Raw genomic sequence first — 19,586 nt, forward strand, 5'->3', positions numbered from 1 at the left:
GAGCATGAACTCACAATATAGGTGCTTTCGCTGAGCCTTTTTTTGCTCAAAGCTAGCTCTCTACCACTTGAACCACAGCGCTGCTTCTGGCATTTTTGGTGGTTAATTGGAGATAAGCGGGTCACAGGTTTCCTTGTTTGGGCTGGCTTTGAACCACATTTCTCAGACCTCAGCCTCTTGAGTAGCTAGGATTACAGGCATGAGCTACTTGTGTCCAGCAAGAGTATCTTTTTAAAAAAAGAACTTGCTTATTCTATGTCACAAACAGACGCTTCATCTAGATCTGTCCAGCTTTGGACAGGTAGCTGATAGGTACTTTGCCCAACCTCAATGTATTGAGGTACATAAAAGAAGTTATATGTCTGTAAATCTATAATCTTTGAGATGGAGTTTCCTTTTGGAATTGGTATGTGTAAAGTACTTAATATATTCACTTACACACAAAATAAATATCAAATAATGACCATAGCCTCTTTGACAGCAGGACTGAGGTATATCTGAAATGATATTCTCTTAGGTCCACTGAATTGTAGTTCTGTTTAGAATCTCTATCCTTAGCTTCATCTGAATTCTGGGTCTTCTTATAAAATACAATCTTAAAGCAGACATGGTGGCCCATGAACTCCTGTAAGCCTTTAATAAAAGCTACTTGGAAGATGGAGGAAGAGGAAGATCCAGCGTTCAAGGCCAGCCCAGATAACGTTTGGGAGACCTTACCTCAAAACCAAATACAAACAAGTGGTGTGGCTTGCGAGTCCAAGTTCCGTTCCCAATACCAAAGTATGGAGGGGAAAGGAGGAAGATTACTACGTGATATGATGACATTATAGCTACAGAGAGAAAATTCAAATTATTGAATTACTTCAGTGAAACTTAGTACTATTACTAAAGAATAGCCTTGACAAAGAGCTCTGTGTTACTCATATTAGAGTTACATACCATGTTATTTGTTGAATGACTGCTTATCCATAGGCTGTTCACTTACTATTTCATAAAGCCTGTAATCATGGTTTAGTCTGTACTGCATCATACCTTAGATTTTTTTACTTCATTATTATTTTCCAATAATTGAAGCCTGCTTTTCCTCCAGAAGGAAAATAATTCATATTATAACTATTAAAAGTAGATGTCTTGGGGCTGGGAAGGTGGCTCAGTGGTAGAGTGCTTGCCTTGCATTCATGAGGCCCTGGGTTCCATTCCTCAGCACCAGATAAGCAAAAAGAAAAAAGCCAGAAGTGGTGCTGTGGCTCAAGTGGTAGAGCGCTAGCCTTGAGCTGAAGAGCTGAGGGACAGTGCCCAGGCCCAGAATTCAGGCCCACGACCAGACCCCCCCCCCAAAAAAAAAAAAGTAGATGTCTTAATTTGTTTTTCCTAAAGCACCAGAGTCTTAGTGAAATTGCACCTAAAACTGTAAATTTGAGATTTATTAAAGAACTGTCACCTACGTTCCCTTTCCCCTTTCTTTCCCCTCCCCCTTTTTTGTTTAGGGAATTAGATACATAGAACAAGATTTTTCTTAGACGTATCAAGTTTCAAACAGACTGCTGCTAACTCCATAGTCTCCTTGACTTTTTTTTTTAGGTCGGCTTGAACTCTGGGCCTGGTTGCTGTCCCTCAGCTTTTCAGCTCAGGGCTAGCACTCTACCACTTGAACCACAGTGCCACTTCCAGTTTTCTGGTGGTTCATTGGAGATAAGAGTCTCGTAAACTTTCCTGCCCTGACTGGTTTTGAACCTCAGTCCTCAGATCTCAGCCTCCTGAGTAACTAGGAGTATAGGTGTGAGCCACCAGCCCCTAGCCTCCTTGACTTTTTGATACTAATCTGTATATTTCTGCTAATAATTTAGCACCTCTGGAATAGATCAGTTCCTCCAAATTTATGAACATTCATTATTATATTATTCTTAGGATACTTAGCATTTGTCTTTTTTTCTTAGTAGCAATGTTATTTTTTTTTGATACTTAGAATTCATATTTCCAATCTGTTTCAGAAGTATTTGAAAAACCAGCCTCTTATTAAACAAGTCTTCAAGTTGTTACTTATGTTTCGCACCTTTAGGTTTGCACAGTTTTTCCTGTGCCCCTTGTTTGATGCGAGTTGTAAGGACAGGGAGGTGAATGCTGTCGACTCAGAGCATGAGAAGAATGTGATGAATGATGCCTGGAGACTCTTTCAGCTGGAAAAAGCTACAGGAAATCCCAAACACCCCTTCAGCAAATTTGGGACAGGTTTGTCAACAACGGCATTCATGCATTAGCTTTCCCTGACCTCATTTAAACCCATGGCCTCTTTACACAGTATTGTATTTTGCAATTCAAGATGAAGATTTTGTAATTTCTCATTCCTACTTGAATCTCCTTCAAGTGGGGATCTAAATGTTTAAAGCAGAGTGCTTACAGTTGTGAATAGATATTAACTAGCACTTCAAAAGGAGAGAAGGCAATAGATTTTAAAATTCTGAAGTCTGCTCTACAAATCAAAGCTCTTTTTTTTGTGTTTTTTGTTTTTGTTTTTCCAGTGCTGGGGATCTTTTTTTGTTGTTCTTGCTAGTTTTTTGATCAGTTACTGGGGTTTAAATTCCAGGCCTTGTGCTCTGCTACTTGAGCCATGCTTCTATTCCTCATATTTTTGTTTTTGATACAGGGTCTCCCTATGTAGCCCAAGTTGGCCTCAAGTTTGAAATCCTTCTACCTCAGCCTCCAGAATGCTGAGACTACAGGCGTGAGCCACCACATCCACTTGGAAAGTACTTTTTTATTGTCTTTTTTTTCTTTTCTTTTCTGAAGTGGTATTGGGACTTGAACTTGGGGCCTTGAGCTTTCTAGGCAGGCACTGTACACTTGGAGCCATGTACAGTCTTAGAAGTGCTCATTTTCTAAGTCTAATTTCAAGGCTTGTAGAATCCTCCTGTGCCCCTCACATCTACTTCTATATCTGTAGATGTATAGCATCTGCTGTAGCAGCTATGTGGGAGATAGAATGCTAGGAAATATAAGAAGTTTCTGTCTCCTCCTAGGAAATATGAAGTGGGAAATAAAAGCAGGTAGAATAAAACAAATGTAGAGATTTCTGGTTTTATGATCATATCCTAGATTCATATTTCATTAAAAAGTACTTGTTTAAATATTTAAGCAGTACAAAAGTAAAGTTAAAAAAAGCAAGTACATAGCTGGGACGTTGGCTCAGTGGTAGAGTGTTTGCTTTGCATGCATGAGGCCCTGGGTTCAATCCCTCAATACCATATAAGCAGAAAAAAGCCGGAAGTGATGCTGTGGCTCAAGTGGTGCTAATGTCTGTAATCCTCGCTACTCAGGAGGCTGAGATCTGGGATCACAGTTCAAAGCCAGCTTGGGCAGGAAAGTCTGTGAGACTCTTATCTCCAATCAACACCAGAAAATCCAAAGTGATACTGAGGCTCAAAGTGATAGAGAACAAGTCTTAAGCAAATGAGCTCAGGGATAGAGCCCAGGCCCTGAGTTCAAGCTCCACAACTGACAAAATAAATAAATAAAAGCAATCCTAGCTACTCAGGAGGCTGAGATCTGAGGGTCATGGTTCATAGCCAGCAGGCAAGCCCATGAGATTCTTATCTCCAATAAACTACCAAAAGCCAGAAGTGGAGATGTAGCTCAAGTGGTAGAGCACCAGCTTTGGTGCAAAAGAAGCTCAGGGATAGCACTCAGGCTCTGGGTTCAAGCCCTAAGCCTGGCCCACACACAAAAAAGTCACAATAGTCCTCTTTTCCCTGATCTGTTGTTGCCAACCCCATTCACAAGTGGTGATCACTGTTTATAGGTTTTATGGTTTTTATTGTTTTTGTTTGAGAGAAGATCTTGATGTGTAACTCATTGAGGCCTCATACTTGCTGTCCTCGAGGCCTGGTCATTTGGTGTGTACCACCACATCTGGTAAGAATATTGTGCTTTTAAAGGACTGCTTTGGGGACAGTTATATTAAATAATGTCAGTAGATTGTTTCAATGTAAGTTTATGCATATTTTAGAAATTTTTTTTGTATTTTTTAATGCTTTATCGTAAATGAAAATTAAGAAGCTACAAAATATGATTATAAAGTAGAAGGTATCCATTGTAGCTTAAACTGACTCACTCTGTGAGGGCATAAGGACCACACCCCCAAAGGTCATCAATAGTGAGGTTACTGACTGCATGTCATCTACCATCTGAAACTTCACTTTAAAAACAAATTTAAGCGGGGTACCAGTGGCTCACGCCTGTAATACCCAGCTACTCAGGAGGCTGAATAGCCAGCCCAGGCAGGAAAGTCTGTGAGACTCTTATCTCCAGTAAACCACTCAGAAAACTAGAAGTGGCGATGTGGCTCAAGTGGTAGAGTGCTAGCCTTGAGCTGAAGAGCTGAGGGACAGTGCCCAGGCCCAGAGTTCAAGCCCCATGACCTATCAAAAAAAAAATTAAGGGAACATGGGCTACTCATGACCTCTTAGCCAGGGAATACAGGAGAGAAACCATCTATAGGTGCCTCAAATCTCCACAAATACATAGCTTTACAGAAATAAGCCTAAAAGCAAGAATGTCAGGTGATGTTGAAGCTTGCTCTTGAAAGGCAATCTGCATTTTAGGATGTTTGAACTTGCTTTTTCTCCTGCTGGATAGTTTTCTTTGAAGGAAGAGTGTTTTTTTTTCTTTTGGGTCCGGTCGTGGGGCCTGAACTCTGGGCCTGGGCGCTGTCCCTCAGCTCTTCAGCTCAAGGCTAGCCCTCTACCACTTGAGCCACAGCGCCACTCTGGCTTTTTTCTTTTTGCTTATGTGGTGCTGAGGAATCAAACCCAGGGCCTCAGGCATGCAAGGCAAGCGCTCTACCACTGAGCCATCTTCCCAGCCCTGTTTTTTTTCTTTAGTATAGTTTTCTTCAGTTTCGATCTGTCAAACTTTCCATTTTGGACACATCTGGCTTATCACTCACCTTGACTGGAAGCCTGCTGGCTCCCATGAGGACCCTTGGCTCCGGGTCGGTTGGGTTATAAGTTATTTTTTGTGTTGTTGTTGTTGGTTGTGGAGCTTGAACTCTGGGCCTGGGTGCTGTCCCTGAGCTCTTCAGTTCAAGGCTAGTGCTCTGCTACTTGAGCCACAGCGCCACTTCCAGTTTTCTGAGGGTTTATTATTGACTTTCCTGCCCAGGCTAGCTTTGAACTGTGATCCTCAGATCTCACCCTCCTGAGTAGAATTACAGGCATGAGCCACTGGTGTCTGGTTCTATAAGTTAATTTTTAACACTTAAAAGATAACTTTTTTTTTGTCTTGTGGCTTGAACTCAAAGACAGTTTTAGCTTGGATACCATTCTTAGAAATCCAATATCAGCAGGGAAATTTTTATAGCCTAGAACAGTTAGAAGTTTGTAAAAAATTACCATTAGAGGCATTGATACTGTATTCTTTGGACTTAATACTGAAAGTAACCGTAGTATCAGCACTGATGTATAAAATTACTTGATTTATAGAACTAACATATCTTTGCTCATATGAAAACTACATCTATAAAATACGTGTATGTAATGCTGAATTGTTTAAATAGTGGGCTTCAGGGGACCATGGACATATACATGATACGTCAGAAAGAGAGTGTTTGTGTGTATAATGCTAGATTGAACTTGGATTCTTGTGTCATACCTGTGAATACTTTTTCACTGAGCTACACTCCCTGCCTGAAAGGTAATTCCTTTTGATAGGTTAGATACCCATACCACAATGTGGCCGTTATGCAGAGCATATTGGAAATTCTCTATGGAAATTGATTTCATCTCTCTGTCTCTCCCTTTTTTTTTTCTTTATGTGGTGCTGAGGAATCGAACCCAGGGCCTCATGCATGCAAGGCAAGCGCTCTACCACTGAGCCACCTTCCCAGCCCCTGTCTCTCCCTTTTATACTGAGGACTGAACATAGAACCTCATACATGCTTTACAACTGAAGCTATGCCCCTGGCACTTTTTTTTTGTCAGTCTTGGGGCTTGAAGTTGTCCCTCAGCTCTTCAGCTCAAGGCTAGAGCTCTACCACTTGAGCCACAGCGCCACTTCTGGTTTTCTGAGTGGTTTATTGAAGATAAGAGTTTCATGGCTTTTCCTGCTCTGGCTGGCTTTTGAACCGTGATCCTCAGATCTCAGCCTCCTCAGTAGCTAGGATTACAGGCATGAGCCACCAGCCCCTGGCTTCCCTGCCACTTTTTTTTAATAAAAAATTATTTTTATTGTCAAGTTGATATACAGAGGGGTTACAGTTATACAAGTAAGATAGTGAGTGCATTTCTTGTCACCTTGTTACCCCCTCCCTCATTTTCCACTTTTGTTGTTGTTGTTGGTCATGGGGCTTGCACTCTGGGCTTGGGCGCTGTCCCTGTGCTCTTCAGCTCAAGGCAAGTGCTCTACTGCTTAAGCCAATGCACCACTTCCGGTTTTCTAGTGGTTTTTATTGAGTCTCATGGACTTTCCTGCCCAGGCTGGCTTTGAACTGCGATCCTCAGAACTCAGCCTCCTGAGTAGCTAGGATTACAGGTGTGAGCCACCGTTGCCTGGCTCCACTTTTTTTTTATACTGGTTTTAGGTGCGTGGGCACTGTCCCTGAGCTTTTTTGTTCAAGGCTAACAATCTACCACTTGAGTCACAACTATACTTCTGGCTTTTTGGTGATTATTTGGATATAAGAGTCTCACAGATTTTGCTGCCTGGTGGCTTTTACCCACACAGATCTCAGCCTCCTGAGTAGCTAGGATTGTGTGAGCCACTGGGCCCCACTTTGAACTCAGTGCCTGGGTACTGTCCCTGAGCTTCTTTTGCTCAAGGCTAGCACTCTACTACTTGAGCCACAGTGCTACTTCGGGGTTTTTCTGTTTATGTGGTATTGAGGAATTGAACCAAGGGTTCTACCACTAAACCACATTCCCAGCATCCTTTTATATTTTTATTTGTTTTTGACACAAAGTCTCCCTATCTTTGTCCCTAGCCTTGAACTTGTGCTCCTCTCCCTCCACCTCCTGAGTGGATGGGATTATGGGATGAGCCACCACACACAGCAGGAGTTGATTTTTCATAAGAGCTTTTAGTTAGTGACAAGTGATAATCAGAATAATGAGGTAGTAGCTACAAATCTTTCAGAAATCTAGTGAATGGGATAAGTTATAATCACAAATAAAGAACAATCTTAAAATGTAATAGACAGCCCAGCGCCAATAGCTCATGCCTGTCTGTAATCCTAGCTACTCAGGAGGCTGAGATCTGAGGATCTGGTTCAGAGCCAGCCCAGGCAGGAAAGTCTGTGAGACTCTTATCTCCAATAAACCACTCACAAAATCAGAAGTGGCACTGTGGCTCAAGTGGTAGACCACTAACCTTGAGCTGAAGAGCTGAGAGACAGCACCCAGGCCCAGAGTTCAAGCCCCACGATTGACCAAAAAATAAAACAAAAAAAGTACTAGACAAAAGATTTGTAAGTAACACACAGAGCTATGCTGCACTGCCATATATGTTGGGTGGAGTTTGAGAGTTTGTCTGTTTTTCAACCTTTTTTAACTTTTTGGTCATGGGGCTTGAACTCTGGGCCTGGACACTCCCTGAGCTCTTCAGCTCAAGGCTAAGGCTCTACCACTGAGCCATAGCACCACTTCTGGTTTTCTGGTGGTTAATTGGAGATAAGAGTCATGGACTGGCTTTGAACTCAAATCTCAGCCTCCTGAATAGCTAGGATTATAGGCGTGCACCACCTGTGCCTGGCTGTTTTTCAGCCTTACAGGGCAAGGTAGTTAGTCCTCAAAGGTAATATCAAGTAGCTACGAGATGAACGAGTCAGACTCAGTACACAGAATATAAATTAAGTCATGCAAATGTCAAGATCCCTTGTGATTTTAGAAACCTAAACATTTTTGTAACTCCTCTCCATTTTTGAGGTAACATATATTTGAAAATAAGAGCTGGGCATTGTGGCCCACACCTATAATCCTAGCTACTTAGAAGACAAAAACAAGAGGATCTCAAGTTTCTGGCCATCCTGAGCAACATAGCAAGTCTCAAAAAAGATACAGGAAAAGAAAGTAGAATTAAAGCTATCTGTCTTTCTCTCTTTCTTCCTTCCTTTCTTTCTTCCTTTCTTTCTCTTAACCCCAGAAACCACAAGATTTGCAAAAGTAGTACATGAAGAAAAAACCTTGTCAGAAATTTGTATTTGCTTTTGTTCTTTTGAGTGGCTTCATGTATTTCTGTAGTAGTTTTGATATAGAGAAGGGAAAAGGTTCTGGCTATTCTTTAGTGATTTGTTTCTCTAAACATAATCCCACAAACACTGGTAACAACTAGATTTAGTCCCCTAGGAGGAAGTAGGAAGAAGTGGATGAGTGAATGCTTGGGGAGTGGAAACCGGTGCTCCCTGATCTGTAGGAACATGGCTAGTAGAGTGGGATAAACTGGAAATGGGTGGAGTTACATTGCTGATATGGGTGACATTTTTCTTATTGTTTTGTACTCTTAATATTATGTAATTAATCTGATATAGCAAGTTCCCTAAGATGAGAAGTATGTGAGGCCAAGTTTTCTTTTCCAGCCTCTCAGGTGATAATTTTGCAAGTTTTCCTTTTGTAAAATGTATAATAAGTCACAAAGAAGTGTAACTAGGGTCTGTGCTGATGGTACTGCAAGTTCAGGTAGGGAGCCATGGCAAAGGCAGGGTCTAACTGGAGAATAGAACTATCTCTGATTTCCAGGATCAGCTTTTCTTTTTCTCCTTCCTTCCCCTTACTGAGTTTCCCCCCCCCACCAGACACAGCCAAAATCGGAGCTCTCTGTGCGTATGTGTGTGTCAGTGTGTGTCAATGTTCACCCATTTTGGGGCTTGAACTCAAGGCCCAGGTGTTGTCCCTGAACTTGTTTGCACAAGGCTAGTACTCGACCACTTGAGTCACAGCTCCACTTCTAGCTTGTAGGTGATTGACTGGAGATTAGTCGCATAGACCTTCATGCTTGGGTTAGCTTTGAATTGTTGTTCTCAGGTCTCAGCCTTCTGAGTAGCTAGGATTATAGGTATGAGCCACTGCACTGGACCCAGAATTGGAGGTTTTAATCACTATTCTGTTTGGCTTGCTTTATTGCTGCTTAGAATTGAATTCTGTAGAATATCAAAGGAGATACAATGTCAATTCTCCCGGCAAATAGGTAGGATTTTCTTTAGAAGAAGTAGGAAGAGGGCTGGGAAGGTGGCTCAGTGGTAGAGTGCTTGCCTTGCATGCCTGAGTCCCTGGGTTGATTCCTCAGCACCACATAAGCAAAAAGAAAAAAGCCAGAAGTGGCGCTGTGACTCAAGTGGTAGAGCGCTAGCCTTGAGCTGAAGAGCTGAGGGACAGCGCCCAGGCCCAGAGTTCAGTCCCCACGACCAGGCCCCCCCCCCCCCAAAAAAAAAAAAGAAGTAGGAAGAAGCCAGGTATGGTATAGGACTCCTGAAATGTCAGCACTCAGGAGGCTGAGACAGTAGATTGTGAGATCACCCTGGAGTACACAGCAGAATTCTGTCTAAGGATGAGCCATTTGAGGAGTAAAGGAACTCATGTTTGTGGTATGATGCTAAGTGCTGTACACTGGATGTGTGTCCTGTAATGCATCCCTGCTTAGCCTTCTTCAAGTACTGATATTTCACCATCCTTTCTGAGAGGGACCAGAGGTAATACTAGAAGGGACAGTTGGGAGGAGTGCAGGGAGGAAGGTGGATGAGTGATAGTGGACTGACTGCATAGGTTATGGAACTCAATGCCAAATCAGTCTGGACTCAAAGCCTCCATCCTTTTTTTTTTTTTTTTTTTGCTGCAAAAAGCTTTATTTTCATTTGGTCCAAGGCTTGGGAAGGGCTCCAGGATGGTTAGTTAGGAAGTTTCTCAATGGCTAGAGGCAGAAGCTCAGGCGGAAACCCTGATATCTGGTGAGGCAGAGATGGCCCCTCAAAGGCTGCTGGACTCTGGAGTTTTCTAGTCGTGTTTGAGGGTGAGGCATTCAAAAAGCTACTCGCCCAGCTGGGCCTGAGGGGCGGCCCCCACCTGCGAAGGCTGGTTAAGTGGTCGCCCATCTTCTTCATGAGCTTCACCTTTCATCCAGGAAGTGGTTCTCTAGGAAGTCACAGGGATGGGGGTCTGTGGGAGCAGAATCCAAGGCATGAAGATCCACAATGGCTTGGTTCAGGCTCTTCTCCAGGGCCAGGGCAGCTTCCACGGTTTTACCCCACTCATCCTGAGAAGGTTTCTGCACATCCTGGTTCTGCATCTTCAGGAGGTGCTGGGAGCCCTCAGCTTCTCCTCCGCCAACTCGCCGAAGAAGTGGCCCATGCCCTCCAGAGCCACATTGTCGCGATCGAAATAGTCGCCCACAGAGAGGCAGGTGTAGGAGGCCCGCAGATGCAAGTTGACCAGGCGGTTGTCGGCAGCCTCCACCTCGGTGGAATAATTCTGGCGAATCTTGAAGGTCATGGCTGGTCGTGCATACAGAGCTAACCACAGAGAAACACGGCGTTGGTTGGTCCTGGAAGCAGGCTACCGGCGAGAAGATAAGGGTCGGAGGTGGTGAGTGGAGAGGCAGTTGGTGGTGGAAAGGAAGAGTCCCCGGGTCTGTTCCGTCCAAACACTGTTGAAGCAAGACACAGATCTGCGGGACTGGCGCGCGCTTCTGCTTAAAGCCTCCATTCTTTATAATGCTATTATGCTTACCTCCAATACTATGACAAGAAAAGACCCAGGAGAGAGCCTAGTGTCTTGGTTTTAATTTTTCTTGAGTTACTGGAGTTTGAACCCAAGGCCCTGAACTTGCTAGGCAAGTGCTTCACTACTTGAGCCATGCTCCAAATACCAAGTGTCTTAGAGAACACGAGTTTGCATAGTTGGTCTTTTTATTTTGTTTTTACTTGTCTCTTGGTGCTGAGGATTGAACCCAAGGTCTTAGCATGCTAAACCAGCACCCTAGACTGAAAGTTTGGCTTTTACAAAGACTTTGCAGAGCAAAGTGGGAAAGAACAGAATAGGAAAACAAATTAGAACACACACACACACAAATTGTGAATTGTGCACTACTGATTGGGACAGAAAGATACTAACACAGACTCACATTTTATCACTTAACACTTTTTTCTTACCTCTCTTCCTCCCTTTACCTTATTTCAATCAAGAACTGAAGCCGTACACAAAAGCACAGACAATACTGTACTGATCACAGCTAAGAAAGGAAGGAGCCTAGGAATTGAGCTGTTGCTCTTAATTCCTGAGCATCTGTCCATATGTTCCTAGTAAAATAATAAACCACCCTCACAATACTTAATTAGTATATGGTAGAGTCAGAACAGGAGTCTGAATCTCCCAGAAGCCAAGGCAGTGCTTTCTCGCAGCAAGCCCAGGGTGGAAGGGCTGCAGTGGGTCAGCCATCCTGTTACTCTGCCCATGGCTGGAGCTTGCTATGACTGTGCCAGAGCCAGAAAGTAGGATTCAGGATTTTCATGGCAGAATTTTAATTTGATATAAATGACCCAGCTGCGTGAACACTAATTTGGGTCAGTATATGTCTAGAGACTGAACTGGTACTTGTTACCCAGCTGTATTCAGTGTTCTTCTATGTAGACTTTTAAGTGGAAAAAGTCATCTGCTCTCTTTCCTCCACTTCCTCCTCTACCTTATTATCACAGCATCTGTTTCTCCCCCTTTGAGAATACATGGATTCTTTTGTTAATGGTATACTGAGAGGCCAGAAGTCTCTGTCTGCTTAGAACAGCAGTAGCTGCTGTATATTGTCTGTTTTCTGCTTTAGTATTTTACATTTGTTTATTTTTTATTTTTATTTTTTTGCAGTTCCTGGGGCTTGAACTTGGCTTGGGCACTGTCCCTGAGCTTCTTTTGCTCAAGGCTAGCACTCTACCACTTGAGCCATAGCACCACTTCTGGATTTTTCTGAGTAGTTTATTGGAGAGGAAGAGTATCATGGACTTTCTTCCCAGGCTGGTTTCGAACCATAACCCTTAGATCTCAGCCTCCTGAGTAGCTAGTATTATAGGCATGAGCTACCAGCACCCAGCTTTTACAAATTTTTGATGATGAGGTTGTCACTCAGAGAGAAGTACTCAGCATTTGCCCAGATGGTGCTGTCATACTGCTTAAAGAAACATAATATTACCCATCCATCTACACTTTTCCAGTTAAAATTACATTATCTTGTTCTGAGAAATAATCACTTTTCTAAGTTTGCTAGTTTTCATTCCCATGCATTTTATTGTGTATAATCTTGCCACTTTCATTCAACACTATGTTTGAGTTGTTCATGTTGTTGAGTGTGCTTCTCGTTTTAATTTTTATTGCTATTTGAAATATTTATGAGATGGATATACCTCTGCTTGCCACTTTGTTAGAGAAACACTATTGCTGTGAGCACACTTGTTCATGTCTCTGATGCTGAGTTGTGGGAGTGGGACTGTCCAGGAGCACAGTTATCCCATAGGAGACAATGCTGGTCTTCAGGTTCACTGGATACTGCCAGTGGCCTCTTATCATGGCTGATGATCCAGCAACACTCTACTGTGAAGTGTCTGAATTCTCATTCCCTGACATTTCTTTTTTTTTTTTAGTTACCATCAGTTTATTATAAAAGGGACATATGGAAATTATTTACATGATGAAAGATCTCAGAACTTCCATGGAATGGGCAGCTTCACAGGATGCCATGTTAGTGATGTATTCACTGTACATACTTCCCAAGAATGTCACCATCCCTAAATAAGAAATAATCCTTGTCATCTAGAACTACTTTGGTGCCTCCATATTCTGGGAGAAGAACTTTAGCACCCACTTTCACACTAACTGGCTTAATCTCTCCACCCTTTCCTTTAGAGCCCGATCCCACAGCCACTACTGTGGCTTGTGATACTTTTCCTTGAGACTTTTCTGGAAGCATAATGCCTCCTTTGGTTACAGTTTCAGCTGCACTCCTTTCGACCAACACTCGGTCAAACAGAGGAATGAACTTCCTAAATGCTTGTCCGGCCATGACTCTTCTCCGTGGCCACTCGGACTCTGCTCTCACGCCGACGCTGCAAGGAGAGACCCGCAGTCGGGCTAGGGGACACGTGAAAAGGCCGCCCACCGCGCAGCCCCCCACCCCTCCCACCCCTCGGCGCGCGGGAGGGCGGAAACGCCAGCGCACGCGGCGATTTCCCTGACATTTCTAAACACAAGTTGGAATTGCACTTTAAAACTGGCCTAATATGTATTGGGTGTTCCATATTAGTCTTATGCTTCTTTTACATTTTGTTTTGGGACACTGGATTTTGAACTCAGGGCCACAAAACTTGTCATACTTTACTAAGTGAGCTATGCCCTGCCCTTTTTTGGTAAAAGCTTACTGATATCAGTTTGGCAGACTTGAGTCTTCTGCTTTTTATCATTTATTTATTTTTTATGTGCCGGTACTATGGCTTGAAATCAAGGCCTGGGCACTGTGCTTAACTTTCTCATTCAAGGCTGGCACTGTGCCTCTTGAGCCACAGCTCCACTTCCATGTTTTTGGTGGGTAAGTGTTGATAAGAGTCTTACCGGCCTGCACTGGCTTCAAACCACAGTCCTCAGATCTCAGCCTTGTGAGTAGCGAGGATTACAGGTGTGAGCCACCACTGCTCAGCTGCCTCCTGCTTTTTCTTTCTTTTTTTTTCATCTGTTTTCTAAGAACTTCCACCAAAATATAGAAGGGTTGTAAAAAGAATACTCAGCCAGCCTTCCTGTTCTTAGTAAACTCATCTACAGGATCTGTTACACATGTGCTGATCATCTCTACAACAAGCCTGACTCTGGCTCCACTGTTAAAACAGAATTCTGATGTTTCTCTGCTAGTGGTCTAGTGGACCTCTTCCTCTTTCTCATACAGGAGCTTTGGAGGAAGAACTGCCATTGTGGGCTCATCCCAACTGAAAAGTTTTCCTCCTCCCAATACATATTAGAAACACTGAAAACATCTAGGTTTAAACTCAGGTCCTAGACATGGACTATGTGATTCGTAAAAGCCACTCAGAATTTTCGCCGAGTGCGATTGAGCCTCTGTTTAGAAGCTGATATCAATACATTGTTTGCACTTAGGCAGGCCAGGTTACTATGGACAGAAGCTCTGTTTGTGTTAATACTAGGGCTACTCAGGACTGGGGAACTGTATCTTAGCTCAAGACTGGCAGTTGAACCATAGTTCCATTTTTAGTTTTTTTTGCTAGTTAATTGGAGATTAGAGTCTCACAAGCTTTGTAGTATTCCAATTTCCCTGAGAGACATGCCAACACTCAGTCAATTAGGCTAGGTGTCTTTATTGGCCACATGGTGACCACACCCCATTATTTGGGTAGTAGGATGCAGTGAGGTCTTTTTCCCATGAAGGTCTTTTAAAGACCTTCAAAGCAAGCAAGCAGATTTACAGAAGCAATACATAACCTGAGTTGCCGAAGCAGAGGCAAAACATAGTATTGAGCTGGGCAGCATGACCATGACTTAATTACAAAAAGCCAAAACGTAACCTTGAATAGGGGTAGAATATTTAAAATCCCAAAACATTGGAAACTCATTCCCATGGTTGGGGATGCACTGAAATTTTCTTTACAGAAATGATTTTTATTATAAGCTCCTGACTAATACAGCAACTCAGTACAGCTAGTGATAAACCTCAAGGTTGTCAGTGGCCTCAGCAAAGTTTATAGTAAACTGCAAAGCTTTAAAGCTTGGTAAACTTGAGCGAGGGAGAGATGTTCTTTTGCTTTTTAAGCAAGGATGGAAAAGGCTTAGGCTGGCTAGAGCCCCTCTCTACAGAAGGGTTCTGCTTTTAATATTTGGCCCCATTTTTAATGATCAACAATTTTGTTCTGTTTCTGATTTTGCATTTCACAACTTTACTGCCTGGGCTGAAAACCTAATTTTGATCTAACTGTCACATACTGTTATGTCCACATAGTCTATAGAAATACAAATTTCTCTAAACTTGGGTGCAGTCATGGTTTACTTATAGGAATCTGAGCTTGGTAGTGTGGAGGAATAGTGGAGCTCTGAGGACAAGTCCCTCTGTAACTGAGGGTTTGAAATCTTCATATAGTAGAAAAGGAGGCACCACCAAGGCTTGACCTTCACCTTAGTAAGAGGGAATGTCAGACAGTTCCCCAGCACACACACACATACACATCCTTTTTTCTGCCTCGGAGGAGTGGCATTCTGGCTATTTTTTAAGAGCACCTGAGCCCCTCAGACCTGAGTAGAGTGAATCTGGAACAAAACTAGGTCTTTAATCAGAAAGAAGACGATTATTTATAAACCTGGGATCTTGGTTGTCAGGTTGCTTCTATTGCTGTTTGAATATGAATGATTGCTTTGGGACTCTCCTTATATCTTCTGTTTTCATGGATCTGTTAGTTTAAGCATTATGGGTCATGAATCTTGACTCAGTTCTATGCAACACTTAGACTGGAGTGTGCCACCTGGTACCTTTATAGACTTCCAATTCGGTAGAGGGATATTCTCTGAAGCCCAGTTTATTGGCTGTGATAAAAATAGGAAATACTAGCAGGGCACTGGTGGCTCATGCCTGTAATCCTAAGCTACTCAGGGGGCTGAGATCGAGGATCACAGTTCAAAGCCAACCCATGCAGGAAAGTTCATGAGACTCTTCAATAAACCACCAGAAAACCAGAAGTGGCACTGTGGCTCAGTGATACAGCGCTTCTCTTGAGCTGAAAAGCTGAGGGACAGCACCCAGGCCTAGTTCAAGCCCCACAACTGACAAAGGAAAAAAAAAAAAAAGGAATAGGAAATACTATAAGTAAATAACAGAAAGAACACATTCTCTCAAAAGAAGGGGTGACATTGACCAAGAAGCATTGTACTCCTAACCTGAGGATTTTTTTTTGGGGGGGGAGGTGGGCAGCACCTGAAGGGTTTGTAACTAACCCTTTTGTACATGTACTTGATAGTAATTTAAAAAAAGAAAAAGTTCAGGAGAGAGAATCCTACATGGTCATGCAAGTAGGACCAATAATTCCTGGGATCTTCAGGTGTTTTAGTCAAGATGCTATTTCTGAGTGATATCAATGATGGGAAGCGCATCCTTTAGTCCCTAATTTGCAAGGTCTTGTTTGCAAAATAGAATTTGGACAGTTCTACTGTACTTTGCCATACATTATTATTCTACCCCAATTGAATTATTAAAATTTAATAAGGGAGCTCATAGTATAATATTGTATATATATATATCACTTGAGATTTATAAAAATAGCATTGTATTCTATTTTTGCCTGCCTACATCATGAAAATTCACATCACAGATTTAATGTTTCAGCTCAAAATAGAACAGTTTTTTCCTTTTTCCACAAGTAACTTGACAAGTTCCAAAATGATCCCTTAGTGACTCTGTTCAGTTAATTATGGCCCACACAGGGAATTGAAAATTAAATTAAGTGCGAATGGAGGTCATGTGAATCTCATTTTGTCTTAATAGTGCTCATAATAACTCAGGATTTTTTTTTAAAAGTTTTTGTTATTGTAAAGGTACACAGGTCTGCTAAGATACTGTCTTGTTGTATAGCCCTGCCTGGCCTTGTACTTTCAGTCTCCCTGCCTTAGCCTCTAGAGTACAGGGATTACAGGAATGGTCAATCATGCCCAGCCCAAAAAATATAATTTACATAAAGCATTTTTAGTTCCTTACAGAAAATTTTAGTTGAAAAGTCCTACTAGTTTGTACTCTACTCTGATGTCTGTTTATCCAGGTTAGGTTCAAAGATTTGACTGATTATCATGTATGTTTGAACTTCGTTGTTAAACTTCATCCTATAGCAATGTATGCAATAAACTCACAAATGGCAGTTATAATAGTCATGGTGGCATACTCCTGTAATGCCAGATTGAACTCAGGAGGCAGCGGCAGGAGAATTGTGAGTTAAAGGCCAACCTGGGCTACATAGGGACCCCCTGTCTCAGAAGAATGAAAAGAGGAAAAAAAAAAAGAAGACTGGGCATCACGGGCTGATATCTGCAACCCGAGCTACTCAGGACCCTGAGAACTGGAGGATCACAGTTTGAAGTCTGCCCAGGCACAAAGAGACTCTTGATCTCCAATTAACCAACAAAAGGTGTGGCTTAGTGGTAGAGCACTAGCAATGAGTGAAAAAGTTGAGTGAGAACTTGATGCCCTGAGTTCAAGACCTGGTATAGACACACTTAAAAGAATAGAAAAGAAGAAAAAAAAATAACCCTCACATTTGCTTTTTCTAAGAAATGCTTTTCTTTCCTTGCAGGTAACAAATACACTCTAGAGACTCGACCCAACCAAGAAGGCATTGATGTTAGACAAGAGCTATTAAAATTCCATTCCACTTATTATTCATCCAATTTAATGGCTATTTGTGTCTTGGGTCGAGGTAAGAACTCTATAGTTTCATAGAGTTGAATAATACATATTTTCCATTTGTGACTTTTTCAAAGTATTGGAAGAAGGAGATGTGATAGAGCTATTTATCTGTCCAGGGTTTTGGAGAATGATCTCCTTACTGGTGAATATATCAATGGAAATCTTATTTTTAACTTATTCTGTTCAAAAAAGAAGCTTAGATGGCTTTAGAAATTATTGTGTTTTAAGTCATAGACAGGAAAGGAAGCAAAGTGAAGAATGACAGATTTGGCCGAATAGTACTATAAAAAAACAATGACAGGGCTGGTAAGGTGGCTCAGTGGTAGAGCGCTTGCCTTGCATGCCTGAGGCTCTGGGTTGGATTCCTCAGCAACACATAAGCAAAAAAGAAAAAAGCCGGAAGTGGCGCTGTGACTCAAGTGGTAGAGCACTAGCCTTGAGCTGAAGAGCTGAGGGACAGTGCCCAGGCCCAGAGTTCAGGCCCCACGACTGGACCCCCCCCCCCCCCAAAAAAAAAAAAAAAAAAAAGACAAAATCAAAATGTCTATGATATCAAGTGTAGTCCTTCTATCTATGACTCCTACACAGTCGGGGTTACAGACAGGCATAAAATCCTCAGGCAAGGCTTGTTTGTTGAATTAGGGTCTTGCTAACATTTTTTTTGCTAGGCTGACCTTGAGCTACAGTCCTCCTGATGAACTATCAGACATGGACAACATCATCCTTAAAAATCCTTATATAAGCTGGGTACAGATAGCTCACACAGGAGGCTGAGATCATGGATCAAAGCCTGCCTGGGCAGTATAGTCGGTGAGACTGTTATCTCCAATTAAGCACCAAAGAAGCTGCAAGTAGAGGGGCTGGGAAGGCGGCTCAGTGGTAGAGTGCTTGCCTTGTATGCCTGGGGCCCTGGCTTTGATTCCTCAGCATCACATAAGCAAAAAGAAAAAAAGCCAGAAGTGGCGCTGTGGCTCAAGTGGTAGAGTGCCAGCCTTGAGCTGAAGAGTTGAGGGACAGCGCCCAGGCCCAGAGTTCGAGCCCCACGACCGGATCCCCCCAAAAAAAAGAAGCTGCAAGTAGAATTGTGGCTCAAGTGAGAAAAAAAAAAGTTCAGGGACAGTGCCCAGGCTGAGTTCAAGCCCCAAACATACATAACTAGATGTAATTTACTGATACATACCTGTAATCTTAGCACTCAGGATAGTAAGGTAGGAGGATCTCAAGTTTGAGGGCAGTCTGAGCACCATAGTGAGATACTATCTTAAAAACCCCACAAAACATATATGCTTATGTCTAGAAGTAAAGGATTTAGAAAACAATTAGAGATATTTATTTGTTTATTGTGCTGTCCTTTAGCTTTTTTGCTCAAGGCTGGTATTCTATCTCTTGAGCTACAGCTCCACTTTCAACTTTTTGGAGGTTAACTAGAGATTAGAGTCTCAGGAACTTTCCTGTCTGAGCTGACTTTGAGCCTCAATCTTCAGGTCACAGCTTTCTGAGTGACAAGATTACAAGTTTAAACCACTGGCATCTGACTTTAGAAGTTATTTATGCATTGATAGGATTTACTTTATCAGGTGCAGGGTTGTTTTTTGTTTTGTTTTGTTTTCTTCTCAGGTTTTCCTTTTATTTATTTTTATTTTTAAAATATTTTGTATTTATTTATGTGGTAGGGAGGAATCTAACCCAAGGCTACGTGCACGCCAGGGAAGCACTATACCACGAAGCCATATTCCCAGTCCTCAGGTTTTCCTTTTAAAGCTGAGATATTTTAGGCGTTCTTAAGACCTTAGATACTACTTACATTATGTTATGGTTATTGAAATACTCTTTCCAATGTCTCTTTTCTTACAGAATCTTTAGATGACTTGACTAATCTGGTGGTTAAGTTATTTTCTGAAGTAGAGAATAAAAACGTCCCATTGCCAGAATTTCCTGAACACCCTTTCCAAGAGGAACATCTTAAGGTAAGTGCACTAAACTTGTGATATTTAAAAATATAATAATATGTTAAATGGCAACTCCTTTGTGCAACTATTTAAAGATAGTAAAAATACATTAAAAATGTTTGAACATATTGGTCAGGATAATCAAATAAATTCCCTATGTCTAAGAATACCAATATGTTCTGATCTTTGCCTACTAAAAGTAGTTTTGGTAGCTGTAGCCTTGGCAAACTA

At 42.1% G+C, this 19,586-nt stretch overlaps 2 protein-coding genes and 1 pseudogene across 3 annotated transcripts in view; 1 reads left to right on the forward strand and 2 right to left on the reverse strand.

Annotated features, from left to right (window-relative positions):
• Ide (insulin degrading enzyme) overlaps positions 1-19,586 on the forward strand; it is a 79,322-nt gene that overhangs the window by 20,123 nt on the left and 39,613 nt on the right. For both annotated transcript variants that reach the window (XM_042689272.1, XM_042689273.1), the window contains exons 4-6: positions 2,060-2,229; positions 17,294-17,416; positions 19,261-19,373. In XM_042689272.1, the coding sequence (XP_042545206.1) occupies positions 2,060-2,229; positions 17,294-17,416; positions 19,261-19,373 (406 nt within the window). The remainder of the gene's footprint in view (positions 1-2,059; positions 2,230-17,293; positions 17,417-19,260; positions 19,374-19,586) is intronic.
• LOC122115758 lies at positions 9,975-10,469 on the reverse strand (annotated as a pseudogene).
• On the reverse strand, positions 12,596-13,122 carry LOC122115759 (10 kDa heat shock protein, mitochondrial-like). The gene has a single exon (XM_042689276.1). It carries the CDS (start codon positions 13,021-13,023, stop codon positions 12,715-12,717), a length of 309 nt encoding a protein of 102 aa, XP_042545210.1. The 5' UTR covers positions 13,024-13,122; the 3' UTR covers positions 12,596-12,714.

The sequence above is a fragment of the Dipodomys spectabilis genome, unplaced genomic scaffold (assembly GCF_019054845.1).
Source record: "Dipodomys spectabilis isolate Male_0828 unplaced genomic scaffold, ASM1905484v1 ptg000125l, whole genome shotgun sequence".
NCBI lineage: Eukaryota > Metazoa > Chordata > Mammalia > Rodentia > Heteromyidae > Dipodomys > Dipodomys spectabilis.

What these genes read in the sequence shown, in the direction of transcription:
- LOC122115759 (XM_042689276.1), bottom strand. Translation starts at nt 13,023, where the DNA reads ATGGCCGGACAAGCATTTAGGAAGTTCATTCCTCTGTTTGACCGAGTG.